The following is a 25,889-nucleotide window of genomic DNA, read 5'->3' on the forward strand; positions in this document are numbered from 1 at the left end:
GAGGGAGGGAGAATGAGAGAGACCAAATGTATTTCTTTATATAATGAAATAAACAAAAATACTGAAAGGACTAGCTAACCGGTTTCGAAATTCGCTCAACCGAGATTAGGATGACGATTGAGGTTAGGATAAGATAGCAAACATTAGACATTAAATATTTTGACGAAATGCCACGCAAATTGTTTGCCATCAAATGTTTTGAATAATATCTACTGTTAGTCCATAGCTGCACACCGTATAAATAACTGTACAAGTTCCGTTAATCTCAATACCGATTCTCAGTAAGTTGCTCCATCATTTGAAAATTTAAATTATTTTTTTAAAACGAGAGTTGATTGGGGAAATATATTTATTATTTATATGGAGTTCAAAACTCTTTTTTAAAGGAGGGGCGCAGGATATTCCGTACATGAAAAAACCGACCTTAGAATTGTGTGAATTTATATGTATAAAAATTCCTCGGTCGAGAAGGATTTTCGCTTCCGTGACCAAGGACAGAAAAGACCATCGTCCTAAAATTCTCCGTTGTAACTCACCCAAAAATGTTTTGCACTCAACATTAAGAAATAAATATTTATTTCTCGCCTGTATTCTTAAAATATAACTTTCATTATATTAACATTATTTAAACATTAAAATGTCTACCAAAAATAATAAAACTATTAAACTATAAAACAATTATCCCTCGATTGTTTATTAATTACATTATATATCTATATATCTATACAAGGGAAAGTATCTGTCTGTTTGCGTGTCTGTATGTCTGTCTGTGTGTATTTCTCTACGCAAAAACTCTGTCAATTTTCAGTATACGAATTCGAAATTTGATATACAGGGTAGTGAGATTTGGGAAAATCTTTGTAATTCATTTTCGGCCAGAAAATTAGGCTGTTAAGGGGTCAAAGTTTTACGATTTGACCATTGTGAACTTTACCAATCTCCTCCACCAATTTGGGGTATAAGCAAGTGAAATTTTAGATATAGGTTCTTGGACATGGATCTAACTTAATAACTTGATTTCAGCCCAAACAATAAATGTTAAGGGGTCATAATACGGCTCAAAGTTTTAAAAAATTTGATCTCTGCGGTCTCTACCAAATTACTCAGACAATTTCTGGTTTAAACATTTGAAACTTTACATAATGGGTATTCAGAGATAGGGCAAGCTTTTTAACCGGTTTGCGTAGAAAATTTGAGCTACCAATATATAAATGTATGTATGTATGTTTGCATGTCTGCCTAAAACTTTCGACAGAGGCGGCAGATCTTCACAAGATCAGTATCGTTTTGAAGTTCGATCCTTAAAAACGACAAATACCGAACAATTGGCTAAAAACATTAATTTCTTCACCCTCAACTGGGCACATTTCTAAAGGGAGGGGGTAGCTTTTTTCGCCCATATTTTCGATTGTCTAGCCTTAATTTAAAACTACGTCACTTCTGGTTTGGCAGTGGTCGTAACAGTAAAGACGTCACGTTTTTCCCCGTTCTTTTCCTCCTTCGCGGCACGGGTTCGAGCCTGCCTTCCTATTACCACTTTTTCTTTGTTCAATACACACCTCCAAACACCCGGGCAACGCCGGGCACCCATGCTAGTATATATATATATATATATATATATATATATATATATATATATATATATATACATTTAATCATATAAATTGCTATACAAAGATATAATTATTATGCGTAAATTTTCAGCAGTTACTTCAACGGTGCTCGATACATAGGTAGAGCTAGGTAGTAAGTTATGAAAATATATATGGCAATTAAGCTACAAACAATATCCCGCGTTTCATTCTTGTGAGAATTCGTCAGGCTTATGCCTATATATATATATATATATATATATATATATATATATATATATATATATATATATATATATTCTCATGAGCCTGACGAATTGTCATGTGAATGAAATGCGGAAGAGTCTTTGTAGCTTAGTTGCCATATATATATATATATATATATATATATATATATATATATATATATATATTCATTACTTACTATATATCTATATATATTAGCAGTTCAGCCCAGCTTTGCTCGATCCCAATGTACTGTTCATAAATTTATGTGCATATGTATATATATTTATATATATATATTAAAAAGTTGGACTCATGGACAGGTAAACTACTAAAATTTCAAGTGTTTAGACCCCCAAATTGGCGGAGGAGTTTGGTAGAGTCTGCAAAGGTCAACTCTGTAAACTTTGACCTCTTGGCAGCCAAATTATCGCCCCCCCCTCCAAAAAGCTTGCTGCATATCTGAATACCCTTTAAGTAAAATTTTAAATGTTTAGACCCAAAATTGGTTGAATAGTTTGCTAGAGACCGCAAAGGTCAAATCTTTTTAACTTTGACTCCCTGGCAGCCAGATTTTCGGTAAAACATTGATTAAAAATCTAGCCCTTTGTCTGAATACACTTTATGTAAAATTTCAAATGTTTCGATCAAAAATTGCCTGAGTAATTTGGTAGAGTCCACAGAGGTCATTTTTTTCAACTTTTGTTTTACTCCAATTCTGCCCCCCCCCGTAACATTTATTGTTTTGGGCTCAAATCAAATTAAAAAGTTTGTACCCATGTCGAAGTAACCTACATCTAAAATTACAAGTGTTTAAACCTAAAATTGGCTGAGGAGTTTGGTAGAGTTTTCGAAGATCAAATCGTTGAACTTTGACCCCTTAACAGCCAAATTTCTGGCTGAAAATCGATTAAAAAGATATTCCCAAATCTCAATACCCCTTATGTCAATCTCGAGTCTGTAGACTGAAAATTGACAGAGTAGTTTGTTAGGGAAATGTACACACACAAACACACAGACAGACAATTTCACTTATATATATATATATATATATATATATATATATATATATATATATATATATATATAACTTGAGTTCCTTCAGCTATAATCGAAACCAAAACTTATGAAAAATTTATGATAAAATTATCTTTTTTAAAAATAGATTACTGGAGTGCCATAAGCTATAATCGAAACCGAAACCAAAACTTATGAAGAATTCTTGGTAAAATTATTTATTACAAAGAATGGAGGCCATAACAATTAAATGACAGTCACTCTGATGTAAGCGTGACACACAAAATAAATAACACAGACGCTATCCTATTAATCATTCAACGGTAGTGGTTGAATATATGCTTAAGTCCGAAATTGAATGAATCGAGACACATTCAAACCCCCACCACTAATTCCGTTCGCAACCAAATTTCAAACAGATCATATAGTTGGATAGAACACCTCATTAGCTACATTTTGAAAAAAAATTTTCGAAAATTGGTTCAGTAGAGAAAAAGTTACAACAAAATATGTGGGTTCACAAACAGGAGAGTAAGTACATAAGTGACTAACGCTTTTTTTTATTTTGCATAACTTTTTTGTATATAAATATTTTTTACTGCGATTTTGCCAATATGACATGTTAGCGTAACGGTTAGAGTACCGGGGGTTGGTGGAAAGATTTTAGGTTCAATCCCGTGTATCGTTTTTTTTTTATAATTAAAAAACCGAACTTTTTTTTTAATAACTAATTTTTTTTAACTCTCCTTATGATTTTATAGCAAAAAATGGTGAATTTATCGATTAAAAATATTAGTGAATTTTATGATATACATATTCTTTGAATGAACTCAAATTTTTCGTTATCACATTTGATGAAAAATGTAGTCCCATTTTGGCAATGCGTCTGACCAATGATGCTTTTGAACCCGCGACCAGCACTGCGATGTCATCAGCAGCAGCTAGGCATAAATATTCCTATTTTTAAACTCCTTTAAAAGAGGATTCAGCATAAAGTTCCATAGTAAAGGTGATAAAATCCCACTTTGGGGGTTTCATTTAACTACTTCCCTTTTAACAGTTGCCCTCAGTAGTTCTACTTGAACTGTTCTGTGCCTCACCATATACTAAATCCATCGGATGAGTACTGGTGGCACATTGAGTTCTCGTAGCGACTTGAACATACTACTGAAGGCTATGTTGTCAAAAGCTCCAACGATATCTAAAAAGACACCGAGTGCCATCTTCTTTTTTGTTAGTTTACGCTCTATACAGATCACGAATTTATGAACCGCAGTCTCGGTAGAGACCCTGGCTCGGAACTACTGTGATTGAATGATAAATATTGTATAAATGTGTGTTTGAGAGCTAATTTTTTTGACAATCATTAATAAATATTATAAATTTATATATTAATACAATAGCAATGCCTGGAAAAATCATGGATTATATGGAAAAATGCGCGCATGAAAAGTAATATTCTTAAGATTTTATTAAACCTGGAAAAGTAAAGGACAAGAAATTCAACCTGGAAAAGTAAAGAACAAGATATTCTAGTAAAGTAAAAAATAAGAATTTGTTAGACTTAAAATATTGCAGCTAAAAATAAAATTTGAATATTGATAAATATTTTATTTATCATTTGCATATGTTGTTGTTTATTGTTGAGTTAGAAAGAATTAAATGATCCTAATTATGATATAATAAAATTATTAATTTGTATGTAAATTATAAAATTATTAATTCCATCTACTAACTAACTAACTAATGAATTAATTTTATTCAAACAATTTTCACTACATAAATATATGCAAATAATAGGGGGGAAATAAGTTCAATCCAGCGACTGACACCCTTTCTAACTCAACAATAAACAACAACAACAACATATGCAAATAATAAATAAAATATTTATCAATATTCAAATTTTATTTTTAGCTGCAATATTTTAAGTCTAACAAATTCTTATTTTTTACTTTACTAGAATATCTTGTTCTTGACTTTTCCAGGTTGAATTTCTTGTCCTTTACTTTTCCAGGTTTAATAAAATCTTAAGAATATTACTTTTCATGCGCGCATTTTTCCATATAATATATAGATTGTTTGATACATATGAAATTGAATATATGCTTTCTTTTATTAAACATTGCAGTTTATAGCGTCATTTTTGGGGTTTGTCTCTCCTGCACCAATCGGTCGTTTCTGCTGCTTCCTGTTCAAAGAGCTGTTTCTCTTTCTCCTCTCCGTTTTATCCCAAATTATATATATATATATATATATATATATATATATATATATATATATATATATATATATATATATATATATATGCATGTATGTATGTATGTATGTTTGTGTCAGGTCATGTCATATGCTACTGGTACCATGTAACCCAGTACTACCTGCCTCATGGTCGGGTCACCGGCGACTAAACTGGTTCCCCCACCAGACTTGTTTGGTGAGGAGGGCGGCTAGTCTCCCTGGAGGATTAAGAACAAGACCTTCCAAAGGGCGAATGAACTCTTTTTCTGGATCAATGGCCAACTAGCACCGTGTATATTTGTGTGTGTGTATATGTGTATTGGGGTGGAGAGGGCTCCCGTAAGCCGTGGTGAAGGCAATCTTTCTAGGAGAAGCAAATCTCTGATTGAAAAAACCATAAAGCGGGAGACCAGTACCCGCATTAAGCTGGTCTGCAGTTTAATTTGTTGCTGGCTATCTTGCTCTTGCTTGTTGCTGGATCTCAACATTTTGAACCGAGAGAGAGACTTAGCTGTCGTACAAAGCTAAGACTCTGTAACATCATCTTTGTATAGATACTCCCTCAGGCATTTGAGCTCATGGATTTTAAATGTCTGAGGGAGTGGCACTCGTCTGACAAGACGTTGCAATCATCATGTATGTATGTATGTATGCATATAGAGGTTTTTGTTTGGATTTTTTAAACGATAGTAATGTTTATGTTTCCGCCTCGGAGAACCGGTGTTTTTCTTAGAAAGTCGGTCGCCCATGTTTTATTTGGACGTATTATTTATTTATTTATTTATTATTTTTAAAAACAGTAATCTACGGACACGCGTGTTTCTGAGCCCTACTCCTCATCAGTGTATATATATATATATATATATATATATATATATATATATATATATATATATATATATATATATATATATACAGTGATGATCATATTTATTGGCACGGTAAAATAAAAGTTAAATTTTGTCTAATAAATTCTAAAAAAGGGATTAAATTAAAGAAAATAACAAAGTATATTATGTATTTTTAACTGGCCTTTCCGATGCAGCAATCGGATTTTAGAAAAAATAAATAACAAAGGAACAACAAACATAATTGCAAAAAAAAACCCTTGTTCAAAATTATTGGCACGATTTATTTAATAATCAATTGTATAGCCTTTGGTCTTGATTACCTTCCTCAGTCGCTTTTCATAGTTTACAACCAAGTTGTTGCACTCTTCAGTAGTAATTTTAGCCCACTCTTCCTGACAATAATCCTCCAATTGAATAAGATTCTTAGGCTTCCTTTGCATTACCCTCAATTTTAATGTTCTCCATAAATTTTCAATTGGATTAAGGTCTGGGCTTTGTGATGGCCACTCCAAAACATTAATATGATTGTCCTCAAGCCATTTCTTAGTCAGTTTAGCCGAATGCTTTGGGTCATTATCTTGCATGAATCACCAACGACGACCAAGTAAGAGCTCTTTAGCAGAGTCTTTCAGGTTTTCATCCAATATTTTAACATAATCTTCCTTTTTCATGCTACCTGTGACCTTAACAAGTCGCCCTGGTCCAGAGGCAGCAAAGGATCCCCAAAACATCAAACTGCCTCCACCGTGCTTCACTGTGGGTATGGTGTTCTTAGGCAGGAAAGCTTCACCAGATTTTCTGTAAATATAAGACACTTTATTATGGCCAAATAACTCTATTTTCGTTTCGTCAGTCCATAGAACACGTTTCCAGAATGCAACATCTTTATCAATATGACGTTTTGCAAAGGCTAGCCTTGCTTTCAGGTGCATAGGCTTCAATAAGGGAGTCTTTCTCGGACGACATGCTTTTAAACCAGCTCTCTTCAAAACTCTACCAACTGTATGTCGAGATACATTCACTCCAGAGGTGCTCTGTTCATCAACAATCTCCCCAACAGAGATCCTTGGGTTTTGTTTTACTTGTCGAACAATTTTCCGTTCATCTCTTGGGGAAAGAATCCTTTTTCTCCCTCTACCCTCTAAACTCATAACGTGGCCTTGCGATTTGAACTTGTTTATTATGGCTCTAACAGTGGATTTGGGAAGGTTTAGCTTCTTTGAAATCTTATCATAGCCCTCCCCATTGGTATGGCATGCTACAACAAACTTCCTGACGTCTTCGCTGCGTTCCTTAGTTTTAACCATGGCGATTGAAAATTATAATTTAGTCACTTATAATAGTTTAAATAAATCGCAATCTAAAAATTATCTGAAAAAAATTATTCACTGAATTAGCGTTAAACAAGCATAATATGGCTATAAAAAAGTTCAGAAAGCACGTAAACCGGAAATTGATTGATATTATACTGATACTAAAAGAAAAACAAAGCCGTGCCAATAATTTTGAACAAGGATTTTTTGCAATTATGTTTGTTGTTCCTTTGTTATTTATTTTTTCTAAAATCCGATTGCTGCATCGGAAAGGCCAGTTAAAAATACATAATATACTTTGTTATTTTCTTTAATTTAATCCCTTTTTTAGAATTTATTAGACAAAATTTAACTTTTATTTTACCGTGCCAATAAATATGATCATCACTGTATATATATATATATATATATATATATATATATATATATATATATAGATAGATAGATAGATAGATAGATAGATAGATAGATAGATATTTGTGTGTGAGTACCCCAGCAAAGTGCTCTTTTATAAAGAAAACTCAAAATAAAGGGGGCAATATTTATTTATATATGTGTTACAGAAGATAATAGAAACATCGGTACCGTCGGTTTCAAACACAAAACAAGGGGGCGGTCTTGAGTTCTTTTATGTTGGACTCGTTCAGCCTCGGTTTACATCTGTCACAGCAGAAATGTCATACCATTTCGATAAACTAATTTTCAATCTTTAATATGTGTGTGTGTGTGTGTGTGAGAGAGAGAGAGAGTGTGTGTGTGTGTGTGTGTGTGTGTGTGTGTGTGTGTGTGTGTGTGTGTGTGTATGTCTTTGTGTGTGCACGCGCGTGTGTGTGTGTTTGTAAAGAAAAATATATAATACGCGCAGAGACGCGAAACCAATAAACAGACAAACAAGAAGAGATAACGCAAAAATTTTATTGGGATAAACAGTTTAATATGTACAAAGTATATAAGTATTGTAAAATGATCATCACCATTTGAAACGTTTGTTAAAATATATCATGTACTTTTCAAACAGACATCTTTATTTGACTGGTTTGAAATAACATGAATGAACAACGATAACTGATTCAATTATAATCAAAACCAAATTGACAGAAGGTTTTAGTGAAGCACTTTTTGGTTCCGATTTTTTGGTTGTTGCGAATCGAGTTGTGTCTTCTGTTCCAGGTGTTTCTTTAGAATTTGGTTGCGATGATTCAAACTGTTCAGTGTTTGAATTTGTGGTGTAAATTTCCCATTCAGACGTTTGCGAAGAATTTTCGTTCATGCATAACAAAGTTTGGTTGACTTTCTTTAAAATGATGTCTGCATATTGATTCCTCTTTAAGCATTTGTTACTCGCCAAAAATCTATTAAATGCGGAATCCTTTTTCCACATCCAAGCCAAACTACAGATGCACATAATTGTGTTAAAATGGAAATAAGATGGCACAACTGAATCTTGAATGTAAAATTTCTTGATGGCGTTCTTGTAGAATTCAATTGTTAAATTATCGTTGCTGAATGCATTTTTTTGTACGGCGTCGATTTTGTTTTTAAAAAATGATACCTTCTTATCAACATTTGCTGATTTAAAAACGTTAGTTTCTAATGTTGTGATGTTGTTCTTATGCACCGACAGCAACCCTGATGTTAAGCCTTCAAATAGGAAAGACGGCATTGTATCAATTTCGCAGTTGTAGATAGATAGAATATAGCTTGTTAAATTTGCAAATACTCTCGCTTCCAAATGTTTTATTCTGGACTTATGAAGCAAGACCTTCTGGATTACGAGATTATTAAAGGCATATGATTCGATATTCGAAATTTCCTTTAGATTTATTGACAGAGTTGTCAACTTGTGCTTCTTTGCTTGTCTCAAAGCATTTGCAGGAATGGTTGAGAGGTTTCCTACAATGTTGATGTAATTGATCGATACGGATGGAATAATGATTGGGAATGTCGGATTTGTACAATCCATGACAGGGTTCTGTATGCATGAGCATCCCCGTGAACAGGGATCAGCAGAAACAACCGATAGGTGCAGCAAAGATAACTCCAAGAAATGAAGCAACAAAGATCGAGTGTTTGATTTCATGTTGTGTCTGAAAAGAAATCATATATTCGATTTATTTATATTTATCAAAAAGAAATCACGATATGCTTCTATTTATAAACATTTACTTACTTTGGGCAACGGCCAGATCAAATCCCTGAATATAAGGGAGTATTAAATTTCTATGAATTATTAATAAAGATCACAGCTACATTGGTTTTATAACCACCACCCTATCTCGGCCCCTCACTGTGCATCTTGTCAATTTTTGCTCCATTTATCGACATCTAAAAAAAACATAATTGCTTTCACCCTTCTGACAAGGAAAATTTAGGTATCGTAGGAAACATTGAGAGCAAATCGTTGAAAATAATCTAACCTCCCATAAATCGCCATTAGTCTGAAATCGGAAACATCCTATTTGCTAGACGTGTCTATCGTAGCGCAGATATCTGTAATGATCACTATTTGTCGATTGATAAAATCAAAGGCAAACTAAAGAAACAGGAAAAACAACACCTAGACGTTCTAACAACTTTGAAATAAGAAAATAAAATTGAAGTTGATTTCGGGACTTTTCTGAAAAACATATTCAGACGCTAAACTTTGCTCAGTTTGCTGGCGGGAAGAAATAAAGAATACCATGTCAACTGCAGGAGAGAAAATCCTAGGCTACAAAAAGGTCATTCAAGGAAGCTTGGATCAATCACAATACTTTGAAGTTTATCAGTGAAAGGAAACCTTACTTCAGTGCAGACACAATATCATTCCAAACACCAGAGGTTTATACCAAGAATATGTTGATAAGGATAAGAAAGTAAAACGCAGCGCTCAAAAAAACCAACGAATATGGCTCGCAAATATGGTAGAGAAGGCCGAGATTGCTGCAATCCGCACTGACATGAGAATCGTGTACCAAATTGCTAAGAATATCGCTGGCAGTTCTAAAGTATTATCAGGTCTTATAAAAGCAAAAGAAAAAACATCGCTCTAAAGGAGAAGACAAGTTAGTCAGACGGGTAGAAAACTTAACGAAAGTATTAAATAAACCGGAGCCACTCACCCAAACAGTCACTAAGGAACCTCCCACTCTTCTCCCTATGAATATCAACGAGTTTATAGAGGATGAAGTCATTTTAGCCATTAAAATTTTAATAGGTAATAAGTCACCGGACGTCACACGCCATTTTGGAGGAGAGGAATGCTTAACTCATTTATGCAATAGAATTAAAAACACAGATGAAGTGCCTTAAGACAGTTGTATGTAATCCCAAGAAAGGCAATCTTGTTAATTGTGACAACAGGGGCAGGGTGAAGCATCTCTCTATACCAGGGAAGTTTTATTATCCAATTATCCTAAACTGTATGCGTAATGTATATGACTAAGAGCTACGCGTACAAGTCGGATTCCAGCGAAAACGTTCCCGTGCAGAACAAATATTTGCGCTGCGCCGTACAATTAAAAAAAAAAACGTGTCGAATTCAAAAAGCCTCTTGCCATCACTTTTATAAAATTTTCAAATACATTTAACTGGACTCACCGGCTATATAGTGATTTGGGATAGAGCAAACAAAAAAGCGACCGTAATAGAGGAAAGTGTAACCAATGATACAGGGCTTAACAGAGCTGAGAGGGAAAAGATAACAAAGTATCAAGGACTTATGTATGATATGAAACGAAATTGGAAATTAAAAGACGTTTCAATTATACCAGTCATCATAGGAGCAACTGGGCTTATGAAAAAGAACTTTAAAAAGTACATAGCAAGCATACCCGGTGAACCAAGTGCAAGTGAAATACAAACGATTGCACTGAAAGAGACGGCTAGAATCCTGAAAAGATCTCTTGGTTGGACTCACTAAAATAGGGGTAAATGTCAGACATCTGGTTGGATGTCCCATCCCCTAGAAGAAAAAGTTTAAGAAAAATGAAAAAAAAAGTGATTAAATGATATTATCTGTGACACATCCGTTCTTACAGCAGCCTATAAGATCTCGTGCAAACAGATGGAGTGACGACAAAAGAAAAATAAAAAGCCATAGTTTTTTTTATTGCGGACTATTATCCTCATCTTTTCTTAGTTGTTTCACGACGTTTTGGCCAACTATTCCTCTGGCCTTCGTCAGGTGGTAATTGCGACGAATAGGAACTCTGAATCTCTTAACTGCATTCACTGCAATCACTGCCTTCCATAGTTGCTGTCGTCTCGCCATGTTTTGGCCAAGTAAGCCTCTGGTCGGCTTTGGGTAGGATTGAAACTGCTATCTTCAGACAATTCTCACCTTGAACCGTAGAGATTCAACGTCTCTATCAACTGCGCCACTTCAACGTCTCTATCAACTGCGCCATTTAGTCCGCAATAAATTAAAAAAATTAATAAATAATACTCATCTCAATAAATTCCAATTAAATAATAAAAAGCCATAGATTCGGTGTTAAAAATTGCATCCAAGGATCAAAGGATAACGTGGGTCAGTTAAGCATAAACTTTCTAACCTAGATTTTGCAGACGATATTGCTGCACTAGCAGTAAATACCACTGACCTACAAAGCATTGTCAACAAGGTCAAAGCTAAAGCACGGAGCATTGGTTTCTATATCAATGCTAAAAAAACTGAAAACACATGCTTTCTGAGACACGTCGGCCACCTACAAACTTATTGACTGAAAAGAAATAGGTATAGTTGACAAATTCATCTATTAGGAAGCTCCATAAACAAGGAAGGCAGTATGGACTATGAGTTGCAGCGCAAAATAACTAAAACCTTAATAGTATTTAATCAGCTCAGCAAGATCTGGAGAAACAAAACATTCACCTTCAGATCTAAATGAAAATTTTATTATAGCTGCGTCTTGTCCACATTGCTATATGGCAGTGAAACTTGACATCTCAAAATCAGCAAAGAGAAGAAGGTAGATGCATTTGATTTCAAGTGCCTTAGAACTATTTTAGAGATCAAATTGAACGATCGAATTACAACCCAAGAAGTCAGAGACTTCACGAACCAACAGGTACTATCTTAATAACATGCAAACTACGTCTACACTTGCTCGGACATATCCTAACATTGACTCATCAGAGAATTGACAACCAAGTGCTCCAATGGACTCCTAATGGAAAAAGAAAAGGAGGAAGACTAAAAGTGATCTGGAAGCAGACAATTGTGAGAGATATGATTGCAATGGGAAGAAACTGGTGATGTGGCTTCAGATCGAAAACGATGGTATTCTTTGACTGCTTCCTTCGTCTGAAAATGCTGGAGCTCCTAAGTCTAAGTAAGTCTAAGGAAGAATGATAATTTCTTGTGTACGTTTTTGTTAAATTAGATATGCTTATAAACTTTAGTTAACATTCTTCTTTAGCTATCATTATGGTAAACGAACACATAGTACATAGACCCCCTTATTTAAATAGTAATATCATGACGAAACAACACTACCCTCTTCTTACTAAAAGAGTAAGTAATTCCCATGAGGACTGATTATGACAACAGAACCGATACCACACTATTCAGGAGTAGTGCGATACATCCTCTAGTCTGGAGGCAGCTCCCACAAAACATGTAGCCTCTAACCCGGAGCGACTTCCTTAAAGACTTATTCTACCATAAGATGAAGTAAAGATACTGCCGTGATTTCAATTCAACTGGGGCTGTCCCCCCCTTAATAGTGGCTTCCCTTGCAGGAGTTTGAACACAAAAGGAGTTTTGTGGCTTTCCTAGCCAAACCTTTCCCAAAACAGGAGATAATCTTAAAGAAGAAGTATACCGAATCAAAACCCCAAAGAGTTTGCTCCCCCAAAAATGACTCCTTTACCCGCAGCTTCCCTAATGAGAGCTACACTTGCATAAGGGATCTTTCACATTATCGACATAAGCCTTGGAGAGGCCAGTCCAGAGAGTGGCTCTGATACCAGGAGTCGGAGCTCCTCAAACAAGGGAGCAGCAAAAGAAAAAAAAACACAGCATTACCCAATGTCACAATGCCCCCTGTGATGAACGCTAGTCTGGTGTTCCCAGAGTCATTCAACTACCAGTAGCGAAGCTCCCTCAGCGAAGAAGCAACAAAGGGAAAATGGATGGTTTAACACAATGTGGCGATTCCATTCAGGATCCCTAGAAGAGAGGTTCTGGTTTGAGAAAGCAAGACATGCTGAGCTTCATCATAACGGATCACGAGGGAAGCCAAATCAGCACCATCGAGAGAATCCGCATAGGGGAAGAACATTGAAAAGACAATATTTCTATATGATTATAAATAACTGTATTTAAGACGGCGTAAATAGTCCATCAATGGGAATTTACTTCAATATCTGCGTAGTCCCTGAAAGGTGATTGGGACAGGGTTTTATCTCTAGTCACCTTGGACTAAAAGAAAAACAGTCGGTTGAGACTTATAAAAGAGAACATGTTAAAGTTCCTGATGAGGCTGAATATTCTGGCAAAGGAGCTTCGCTATGTGGGACATCCTACTCCCCTTCAAGAACGCCACCAAACAACTCTCTCTAAAAGAGATTAGGAGCAAAAGAGTAAAGATACAGCTTGAATACCAAAACAAATACCTGGTATGGCTTAGAAGTAGACTTCACCTAGTGGACTAAACGGTCGCCATGATGTTAAAGCGGGAAGGCTTTTTAGCTCACAAAGGATGGAACATGATGATGGTTGTGGAAGGCCGTTATTCGCATTGTTGGCTTTATCTAAACGTAGATTCCATGAACAAAGCTTCTTTCTAAGAACTGTACACTTGTGGAACTCTCTTCTGTTTACCTGCTTTCCAGCTGACTACAATATGGCCGTCTTCAAGTCCAATGTAAACAAGTTCTTGATGAGCCGTTCTCCTTAAGTAATCCAATTTACCAAATTTACATTTCTAACGATTACTATGATATTGTCCTTTCGACCACTGTACACTCTTTAACCCTTATCCTCGAGTGGCAACTGGGCCTTGATAAGTGGTGACTCCTTTGTAAAAAAAACATAACAATAAACTGTTTTTTTTTAAGTCAGTCCATGTTCAATCAGCGTCAGCTTCTAGTACGATCTCAATCTCCAACTGCTACTCCAACGAAGCCCTTGGGAAAAGCAGGGGCGCAATGGAGGGCAACAATGAGAAAAGGATGGAAACATAATTTCTTCCATCATAGTTTCACTATTTGCTCAACCACAGCAGCAACAGAGAGGTGACAGTGACTCAGTGGTTAACGGCATGGACTGGCAGCTTGGATGTTCCAAGTTCAAATCCAGTTCATTCCACAGAATTAGGAACATTGACAACCTCCACGTGGTCTCCTACGTAAGTACTCGATATCGTTCTAAAGAATAAGATTTAATATTTATTAATATTTATTATTGATATTTAGTTATGTACACGATATCGTTCTAAAGAATAAGATATCTTCTTAATAAAAAGATATATGGAATGCTTAACAAAAACAAAATGAATAGCCTAGTCAAAAGAATACCGAACAGAAGCGAGGATTTTTTTTTTCTACTATAGAAGACAGAACTATAAAGCTAAAAAAAAAAAAAAAGTAAAATTATCATACGCATGTGCGCCCTCTATAAATAGAGACAAAATCCGGGTAAGGAAGCGAAGTACCACCTACCCTCTCACCTAAAACATGGTTACGCACGCTGGCAGACGAGTCAAATGTAGATGGCCAAAGAAATTAAGTGCAACTAATTTTAATTATATGCACATAGATTGTCTTTAACTCTTTGCTTCCATGCGAGCCGTTTTTTTTTTTTTTTTTAGTTTTTTACCAACTGTTGTTTATACTTTCTCTCTTTTAAATGTATTTATTTCATGTATTTTAATTATATGCGTATAAATTGTCTTTAACTCCTTGCTTCCATGAGAGCCGTCTGTAGTTAGAATTCGACTCGAAAAATGAATAGCCTAGTCAAAAGAATAGTGAACAGGAGGGAGGATTTTTTTTTCTACTGTAGAAGACAGAAGAACTTTATTTAAGTAGTATACTTAATATCTGCAATTACCATACCCTTCCTTGTATTAATAAAGTGGCCTCCATGATATCCATACCAAACCACTGAACTTAGCTTATAATTTAACTATCAGTATATTTGTAACTGCAATATACAGTATCTTAGCTGTGATAATAGGGCTAATTTTCTGAGTAGATGCAACATTCTGTGCCTGACCTTAATGACTACAATTCCGAACCTCAATGAACTAGTTGTTCCTCTTATAACTGGGGGGAAAACCCTAACAGCTAGCTACGAAATCTTAATATACATTATTCCTCCAAGACGACTGCGTTTGTCTTACCTGTATGCCAAAAAAAAAAAAATTTTTTCTTTTTTTTTCCTTACTTCAAACTAAACCTTACCTCTAACTCAAATCCTAATGGAGATCTACTGTCTGTAAATGAATAACCCCTTTTCTCTTGAACGCTAAAAATCTGCTCCTTTCCACCAAGCCGCCACTAAACTCCCACATTGCACCGCATTTGTAGTGGAATCTCTAACTTCCAGCCCCTGACATGCAAACTGTTTTAATAGCCATTACTAAACATCTATATATTTCTACCTCTAAGGCATGCATTAGAGCTCATTCCTATCTAGTAAGGCATTTAACAGCCAAAGCACTCAGAAGCAGGCATTTAACAGCCAAAGTACTCGGAAGCAAAGCGATCTGCATTACATAACTGTCTCCTCGAGAGTTTTGCAACGATTAATACGAAATTGAACCAACACTCCTTATTATGCAAAATGTCCCATGACTTTTACTTGAAAATACCTACAACTTCAACTCTATTCGCATCTACTGAAAACCTGCCCATATATCTATTCACCTAATTACACATGACTCAAAACTTGCTGTTTTATCCATACTATATTGCACTTACATCTTAACCCTCCTATCATCTAAAATAGTTTGGGCATAACTCGTAGTTCAATTCTTAATACCTACTCATACTGTAACATTATCCTAGACCTAAGCTAACATAAATAAAATAAATAAAAAGGGAAAGACTCAAACCACATTATCTCCTCCCTAACAAGCCTTCTTACAATCATAGATGCTTACACTGTGTGAGCTCAACTCACCCCCCCTTTATCCAGTAACAATGAAATAGCAATATCCCTAAATCACTTTGAGGAGTGTAACTATTCAGCAGCGATATAACTTCCACAAACTAACCCAGTAACACTAACTAACCACGCGGGGTCGCAGAAATACCTGGATTAAAACCTAGGCACGGAGCAAACCCTCTCAGTGCTGATGGACCCAGTAAATCTTCCCAGATCATCGTCTAGGAGAAGGAAAATTCTGAAACTAAACCTAAGGGGAGGGAGGCCTCTTTAGTCTTGGATGACAACCTTCCTAGGTATGCAAACCTAAACTACTTAAGGAGTAGATAGGCTCTGTCTATCGTCCGGCTTCCATACTCCTTCTTTGCCTATTAGTCAAGCGCAGAGACACTATCTCAGTTATTTGACAGAAACAGCAAGCGGTAGATCTTGTTTCTTGGCTAGGGCAACGAAAGCCGTTTTTCCCATTCCCGGCACACCCCACTCCTAAAACTGGACATTTGGGAGTGCTTGAGAACAATATATGCCTGAGCAATTAGATTGGGTTGATCTTCTTCTAATGGGTTGAGGGTACCAGATTGACAGTTCCTGGCTGCTGTTCCCGACTGGTAGTACAGGTTCCCTAACTCTTTGGTAGCGCTTAGAGCGGCTGCTCCATCAACAGTTGAATAATATCGGGTTGTTTGTAGTGCCATGACGCGCATGAAAAGGGACCCTGCACTCATCCCCGGTGGGCTTCCCTGAGGCCACAATCCTAATTGGAGAAAGATCAGCTGATGGTCTACTTGTGATGCATGTCTGATGCTCTGCATAACCTCTTGTTTAGCTCCCCTTTACCTAAACCGAAACTCTTTAAAAAATATGACGACAGTACAATCTAAAAATAAGCTTAAACCAGGCTTAGGGACAAACAAATTCAACTTGCCTCCTCCCTTGAGGCTTGCATTCACAAATATCCGTGGGCTTAGAACTAATTTAGCTGATGTTGAAGCATTTCTCTTAACAAATACCCCGGATATCTTAGCACTAAGTGAGACTAACATACACTCCTCCATCCCCTCTAACTACTTTAACATGCCTGGATATCTCCCACTCTGCCGTAAGGACTCTGACAGACACATGCACGGACTTGGAGTTTACATTCGTAATACCCTCCCCCTGACTAGAGAAACAAACCTAGAAACGGATGATCAAGCCTTTATGTGCTTTAGACTAAACATGCAAGACAACATTAGCTACTTTTATTTTCTCTACCGCTCTCCCTCGACTCAGAACTGCACCATAATAAGCAAAGTCTCTGACAGCATAGACACGGCACTCTCACTCGACACTAGCGCACAAGTACATGTATTTGGTGACTTTAATGTCCACCATAAAAACTGGCTTGGATTCTCTACTTACACAGATGCAGCGGGCAGCACAACTCATAGTTTCACTATATCTCACTCCCTATCACAAATTGTTACGTTTCCAACCCGTTTCCCTGACCAGGAAGAACAGCACGCATCACTTCTAGATCTGTTTTTGACCACAGTTCCCGATGATTGCATAACGAAGGCCCACAGCCCACTCGGGAACGCTGATCATGCAGTGATAATGGTTGAAATCGCCCTAAACTCTAGCGACAAAACTGAAGAGCCAGTGCTCAAAACAACGAGATATTATAAAAAGGCTGACTGGGAAGCCATCAGGGAACTAATCAGAGATACCCCATGTGGAAATTTTTTTCTCTCTTCCTGCTGAACAGTGCGCAAACGAGACCACTGACTGGTTCAAAACTGCAATCGAAGCATATGTTCCCATGCGGAAATTTTATAGTAAGCCCTACTCTCCCCAATGGTTTACTTCGACTTGCGCAACTGTCATTGCTCAAAAGCAGTATGCATACCGCAGATTTAACCGACATAAGTCCAGTTCAAACAGACTGAAGTATATAGAAGCTAGAAATAATGTTAAGAAAGAAATAGCGACAGTTAAGAGAGAATTTACGGAAACCATTAAAAAACGCATCGAAGCACAAAAACTAGGAACTTGAGACTTCTGGAAAATCTACAACAGTGTAGTAAATAATGGGCAATCAACAATTCCCCCACTAACCAACAATCACGAGGTTGTCTCCTCAGCAACTGAGAAGGCTAACATGCTTTCCAGTTGGTTTGCCTCACTCCACACTGGACCCTTCTAACCACCCCCTACCTGACTTTCCTATGCAGACAGACGCCACGCTAGATGATCTGAAAATCACCCCTGCTCAGGTGCATGCCATCATAAAAACCTTGACACTTCAAAAGCATGTGGACCCGATCTCATCCCAGTTGTGCTATTAAAAAAATGCTCAGCCGAAGTAGCTCCAGTTCTCTCCAAACTCTACAACAAATGCATTAATGAAGCTTGCTTCCCGGGCTGTTGGAAAACTGCTTCTGTTGTACCAGTATTCAAGAATTCTGGCGAAAGGACTGACCCATCAAATTATCGCCCCATTAGCCTCCTCCCACTTTTTGCCAAAATATTTGAGACCTTAATTAACCATGCTCTAGTCCATCACCTTACAGATGCTAAACTTCTAACTGACCAACAATATGGATTTAGACAAGCCCATTCCATAGCAGACACCCTAACTTTAATCTCTAAACGTATATACCATTCACTGGACAAAGCGGTAGAGGGTGAAGCGGTAGCTCTACATATATCTAAGGCTTTTGACAGGGTATGGCATGAGGGTGTCCTCAGGAAAATTAGATCATACGGTATCACTGGTAGAATACTTAACATAATTAAATCCTTCTTAGATAAGAGAAAAATCCAGGTTGTCCACGACGGTCATACATCTAAACAATATGACATAAATGCGGGAATGCTCAAGGGTCTATCCTTGGGCCTCTATTGTTCCTGATATTCATAAATGACCTCCCCGACAAAATTGCCTCTGAGATGGGTATATATGCTGATGATACTACACTCTATGGCATGCACGACAGGAAGACGAATGAACACATATCTAAAGAAATGGCAAAAACACTAGAGGAAGACCTCCAATCTGTAGTGGAATGGGGACAAAAATGGTTGGTCACGTTCAATGCTGCCAAGACTAAACTAGTTTCATTCAATAATTACAAGAAACCCTCCCTACCACCTATAGCAATGGCCAACGACTCTTTATCTGAGAGTACATCTTTCAAACTCCTTGGCCTAACGTTCACAGGAAACATGAGTTGGAACAATTACATTAAAGGCATTGCCAGGGCCGCTGCAAGAATAGTGGGCTCTCTCTACCGTGCTAGACAACTACTAACACCCGAAAGTATCCTGTACCTCTATAAGGCCACCATTCGCCCATGTATGGAGTATTGCTGTCACATTTGGGCTGGTGCATCTGCTACTAGTCTCTCGCTCCTTGACAAGGTTCAAAAGAGAGTCGCAAACCTGATAGGCCCTGAACTGGCATCTAAGTTTCAGCCTCTGTCCCATCGACGAAATGTTGCATCCCTCTGCCTGTTCTACAAGTATTTTAGTGGCGAATGCTCTGACGAACTGCAATCACTTGTGCCCCCACGACGTGAGCACTCTCGACAAACCCGACAGGATGCTAAATCCCACCCCACACTGTAGAGGTCCCTAGATGTAAAAGACCTTTCTACTCCAGCAGTTTCTTCCCCAGAACCGTTAAACTTTGGAATTCCATTCCAGGTCCCTGCTTCCCCAACAGTACTGACGTGCAGAAGTTAACGTGTAACGTGAACCGACATCTTGCTGCCCAAATCCCTACATACTACCCCAGTAGTTGTTGCCCCTGATAGTAGCCCCCTACACCAAAGTGGCAATTTGCCTTGTTTGGGGTGAAAATGCAATAAAAAAAACATCGCTTCCTTGGAAAGATCACAGTGTCGTGTCTGTTCTGATGCTACACTTCACATTTTCTGTTCTCGGTCAGTGGAGGAGAAATCCTTCATAACTGAAACAATTTTTGTTTGTGTTCCTATTCAGAGTGCCCTTTTCTGTGAAACTGGATTTTCCCCACATTAAAAAACCGACTCTACCCTCTAGGAGCAACAACAACAACAACAATGATATCAGGAACAGTAGCAGCTACGACACAAGCAGATAGCGCAAAAATAGCAGCAATAAATAGATTACTCGATCTATAAAAGATGCTAACAAGCGATAACCAGCGTGCTGTAAGTAAACCTTGATATTACGGCATTCAAGATACCATTGGATTGTAAATATCTTATTTGGTACATTGTACCTTTTTTGTACGATAAACCTGTTATACTTACTCTGTGTGTTGACTCTCATTTAATCTGAATTAATTTATACTATATATATTCCTCCATGGATATATCAGTTTTCTTGAACAAAAATGCACAGGAAACAACGCGCTTTTCATATTAAAATACACTTCCTCCATTTTTCGTAAAATAAATCTATCCTTATATTTAAGTTAATTGCTCACATCAATACGCCAGTTACCGCCTAAAACAACAACAATCGGTTTGAAACAGCCTGCCCGCCATTGCCAACCACTGCCGGCTACTAACAAGAAGGTCTTATATCATAAAAATAAAATGACCATTAGTGCTCCCATTGACAACAGACAACTTCATTTAAAAGCAGTTCAATGGCGGTCGATACTAGTCATGGCCGACAGTGAACGCTGCGAACAGTTACTGGCAGTTGGAAAGAAAGCCAATGTCCACCAGTAAATGCGAGCAAATGCAAGCAGCCACCTCCAAACAGCATTAACCCACAGTGATTCATACTGCCCGCGATATGTGTGTGTGTATGTGTGTGTATTTTTAAAGAAGAATATATACACATAGAGACGAGAAACCAATAAACAGACAGACAAGAAAAGATAATGCAAAATTTTTATTGGGATAAATGTTTTATATGTACGAAGCATGTACATATTGTAAAATGATCATCACCATTTGAATGTTTTTGTTAAAAACATATCATGTGCTTTCCAATGGACATCTTTATTTGACTGGTTTAAACTAACATGAACAAACAGACGACAACTGATTCAATTATAATTAAGATCAAATTGACAGAAGGTTTTAATGAAGCACTTTTTGTATCCGATGATTTGGTTGTTGCGAATTGAGTCGTGTCTTCTGTTCCGGGTGTTTCTTTAGAAATTGGTTGCGATGATTCAAACTGTTCGGTGTTTAGTTTTGAGGTGAAAGTTTCCCATTCAGACGTTTGCGAAGAATTGTCATTCATGCATAACCAAGTTTGGTTGACTTTCTTTAAAAGGATTTCTCCATATTGACTCGTCTTTAAGCATTTGTTTCTTTCCAAAAACTCATTGAATATTGAATCCTCCTTCCACATCCAAGCCAAACTACAGGTGCATATTATTTTATTAGAATAGAATGAACGCGGTATTACTGAATCTTGAACGTAAAACCTTTTGATTTTGTTCAAATAGATGTCGAATTTTAAATTATCATTGCTGAATGCATTTTTTTGTATTGTATCAATTCTGTTGTTATATAAAGCTACATTCTTACTTACTTTTGCTGATTTAAACACATTTGTTTCTAATGATGTGATGTTGTTGTTGTATAGAGACATTGACGTTAATGTTGTGCCTCCAAAAAGAAAAGCGGGCATCGTATTAAGGTCGGAATTATAGATAGATAGCCTCTCGCTTGTCATATTTGCAAATACCCTCGCTCCCAAATGTGTTCGCTGGATATTATAAAGCGATAATCCATCGAGAACGAGGTTATTAAAGGCATGTGATTCAATATTCAAGACTTCATTGTTATATATCGATAGACTTTTCAACACATTTCCCTCGGGCTGTATGAAGGCGTTTGCAGGAATGTTTAAGATCTTTCCACGAATACTAATGTTATCTATCACTCGGGCTGGAAGTACCATTGGGAATGTCGGATTAGAGCAATCTATCAGATTGTCCCTCGGACAGATACATCTGTTTAAGCAGGGAGCAGCAAAAACGACCGCTTGGATCAGGAGAGACAAACACAAGAAATGAAACAATGGGAATCGAATGTTTGCTTTCATGTTGGATCTGAAAAGAAAACAAATATTCAATCTTTTTAGATCTATCAGAACAATCATTATTTCTTTAATTGTCTATTTTTACTTGGGACCATCGCTTATCAAGGCCTAAGGGTCATTCGAGGATAAGGATAAAATGTTAGGTAGGTGGTGAGACAATATGATCAGTAATGGTGGAACTTAGGTATGACTAGATTATTTAAGAGAATGTCTCAACAGAAACTTATTTCACATTAGATTTAAAAACGATCATGTTATAGTTAGCCGGGAAGCAGCCACATGGTATTGTATTCCACAGGCGGAAAGTTCTAGGGAAGAAACTCTTCTCATGGAATTTCCGTTTAGTTTTTGGCACAGATGTAGAGTGAAGGAAATTGTTTGAAGCTAGACGAGAATATGTTGCAAGCGATTTACAGGGAGGGACCATAGATTGGAGCTCAGCCGAGCACTTACCATAAAATAACGATAGAACAGAGACAGACTTACAGCACCTCTTCCATGAGAAAGAGGAAGTAGAGGGGCGAAAAGGTCCTCGCTCACTTTGGTAACATTTACTTGTCTTTGGAAATCGTTGAGATTAGCTCCTTTAAAGTGATTAATTAATGGAGATTTTCAATGGACTAGACCTTCTAGAAAGCTAATGTTGCAATTAGGGAAAAGGTGGCGAGGTAATTTTAATGCATCAAAAATCAAGCTCCTATCTTTTCACCACCAACGCTCTGATCTCTACGTGGGCGTCACTGGCATGAATGTCTCTCGTCTTAAGGAAGTACTTTGCCTTGATAAGCTTCAGTTCTAACCTTCACTCCTGATCTGAAATGGAAGATTTCCATCAAACCAAAATCGTCAGAATGGTTTGATCATTCTAAACATCAAGAAGATATCTCATTCCTGACTCAATCATCGATGTAAGAACCAAACACCTCCTAAAATGGGGCACTGTTACCACACCTGGAGAGGTGCAGCCTAGAAATCTGTTGAAATCTCTTTTCTGCTACCTCTTTCTCACAAGAGAGGCGTAGCGAGTTTTTCTCTGCTTTATCCTTATTTTCATTCCAGGTACTCGGCTGAGCTTCAATCTATCATCCCTTGTAAAACATTCAGAGCAAACACTCGTCTAGCTACAACCACTATCAGCAATTTCCATTACTTTATATCTGTCCCTTAAAAGAAAAAAAAAATTCCATGAGCAAAGCTTCTTTCCTATAGCTGTTCGTTTATGGAACACAATCTCACGGGACTGCTTACCAGCTGACTATAACATGGTCGTTTCCAAGTCCAACGTAAACAAATTCTTGTTGAGCCGTTGGAAATAATCAATTTCTACAGAAATCTCTACTATTACGTTTACTACAATGATTTACTCATTAACTCTTATCCTCGAGTGACTTCAGGGCATTGATAAGCGATGACCTTCCTGTAAAAGCGTATATGCCTAAAACATAATACACATATAAAAAGACGATTGACATAGACAAGGAATACATTTTTAATAACATGATTAGATTAGAAAAATAATTAATCTGAAGTAAAAGACTATATCCGATATACAGAACGTTTTTGTTTTTGTTTTGTTTCGTTTTGTTTTTGTTTTTAAAGGAAAGTGGTGATTAATCTACACTGCTGGGAAGCCATAATTTGATATATTGTTTTGTTTTCAAATTCTTGAGCAGTTTTTCGGTAAACGACTGATAATATCTAAAATAATATTAGAATCAGCATGAATTCTTCGAAGAAAACTAATACACTGATTGTAAGCGATTCATTGATGTACAAGCAAATAAGTTTTCCAACGAAGAATTTGCGATTAAACGTTTCTTTTAATACTATGATGTTGTTTCAAAGATTGAAAAACTACCAACACACATACACACGCGCGTGCGCGCACACACACACACACACACACACACACACACACACACACACACACACACACACTGGTCCTGGATATGACCTTAAACTATATCCGATGGTGAGGCCCCAGCTTGCGGGCTTCGGGGAGTGTGGAGCCACCCTTTATTTACCATTGCTTCCTGGTCCACTCTGACCCGGAGTGGTAGTACCTGTTAGGGTCTCAACTATGGGTTAAATAGAAACCGAATTGAAAAAAAACAAATATATTCTATTAAAAACTTTTCTTCAAAATCACTGGATTCGGCATTAAAAAACCTGAAAAGGGTTGATATGCCGTAAAACACAAACAAACAAACAAACAAACACACATACACACACACACATATTCGATTTAAGAATTTATTGTTTGACAGAAGGAATATATAGAAGGGGCTATTTTTATTTCCTTAACCCATGGATTTTCAACATCAGAGGAAATAAAATGCAGTTAACAAAATGTTCAGCTACGAATGGACGCTATTTTGCTTTTCAGCACAATTATTGAAAATAGTTTTTTGAGTGGTTGTGGATAATTATATGGAGAAAATTATACGAAATGAGAAGTTGATACAACTTGGGTAATCCATTATCGGAAGGAGTCCAATGTCGTTTGGGGTTATAAATCCAGGTGGGCAGAAAATCGGCCCATGGGAGAAAGTGATATTCCCATATAGCGAAAGTGTATTGCTCCTTATTGATTTTTCGTAAAGTATCCGGGGCAGCCTTATTCGTTGTTGCGTTGAGTGTGTGTTGGTTGCTGTAGTCCAAATGCTTTCTCGGTGTTGACAAAGTGTATCAGAAGTTGGGTGGATATACCATTTCATTGTAATTATCCCCGTGAGTAATAGAGATTGAGCATTGAGTTAAGTATGCAATGGACCTCGAAATCAATAGTGTAGGTAGCAATAGCAAAAATAGCAAAATAATCCTGGATATGATATTCAGAACGATGCGTTGGACAGCTTGCTTAAGATGTGAGTCTCTGTAGAAAGATAGTTCGTTTTCTTGTTTATAATGGGTGTGGGAAGCCTTTTACATGAGGGAAAGAAGAGAGTGGGGTGAAGTAGAGAGGGTAAAGAGAGAGGGGGAGTGTTAACGTTGGGCGAGCATAATGGAATTTTTCGACGAGGAGGTAGGAATTGTATTTTAGTATTCTTTAAAAGGGTTGACGTCTTGATTTTAAGTTCAAGTGAGAAATGGATATTCTTGTGATTTTCAATGGGGGTGTGCGTGATAAGGGTTGGGTGTGCTGTTTTTGCTGTGTGGATGAGTGAGCAGATGAGGTGGAGATAGAGAGGAGTCATGGTGTGAAAATATGGAATGTTTGGAGAGTTACTTAATTAAGTGAGTTTACGGTTGGGTTCTTTTAATTTTGAGTGTATATTTAAAGGTGACTTCATTAGTTGCAATAAGTCGGTTCAATACGCTTGTTGTCGTAGTGTGATGTGGTTTAATTAAGTTTGTTTAAATTTTATTTAAAATACATATATTTCTTTTTGGAGGCGATCTATGGATGAATTTGTTTTGTTCTTCGTTGAGTTGGAATTGATATTTGAGTGAGTGTTTTATATACTGTGGCTAGTTAGATATTTTTATAAAGGGGAGTGGCACACGCAGACCAGAACAA

The 25,889-nt window shown here is 36.9% G+C and overlaps 1 protein-coding gene across 3 annotated transcripts in view; it reads right to left on the reverse strand.

Annotated features, from left to right (window-relative positions):
• LOC145284888 (uncharacterized) overlaps positions 1–25,889 on the reverse strand; it is a 72,765-nt gene that overhangs the window by 16,488 nt on the left and 30,388 nt on the right. The window contains exon 2 of one of the 3 annotated variants that reach the window (XM_080133959.1): positions 8,137–9,326. The exons of 1 other annotated variant lie outside the window; for it this stretch is intronic. In XM_080133959.1, the coding sequence (XP_079990085.1) occupies positions 8,264–9,319 (1,056 nt within the window). In that variant the 5' untranslated portion in view covers positions 9,320–9,326 and the 3' untranslated portion in view covers positions 8,137–8,263. Of the gene's footprint in view, positions 1–8,136; positions 9,327–21,190; positions 22,380–25,889 lie in introns of those variants that run through there. One more of the 3 variants, XM_080133960.1, reaches the window with a different exon arrangement.

The sequence above is a fragment of the Euprymna scolopes genome, chromosome 9 (assembly GCF_053919585.1).
Source record: "Euprymna scolopes isolate OS-2025 chromosome 9, ASM5391958v1, whole genome shotgun sequence".
NCBI lineage: Eukaryota > Metazoa > Mollusca > Cephalopoda > Sepiida > Sepiolidae > Euprymna > Euprymna scolopes.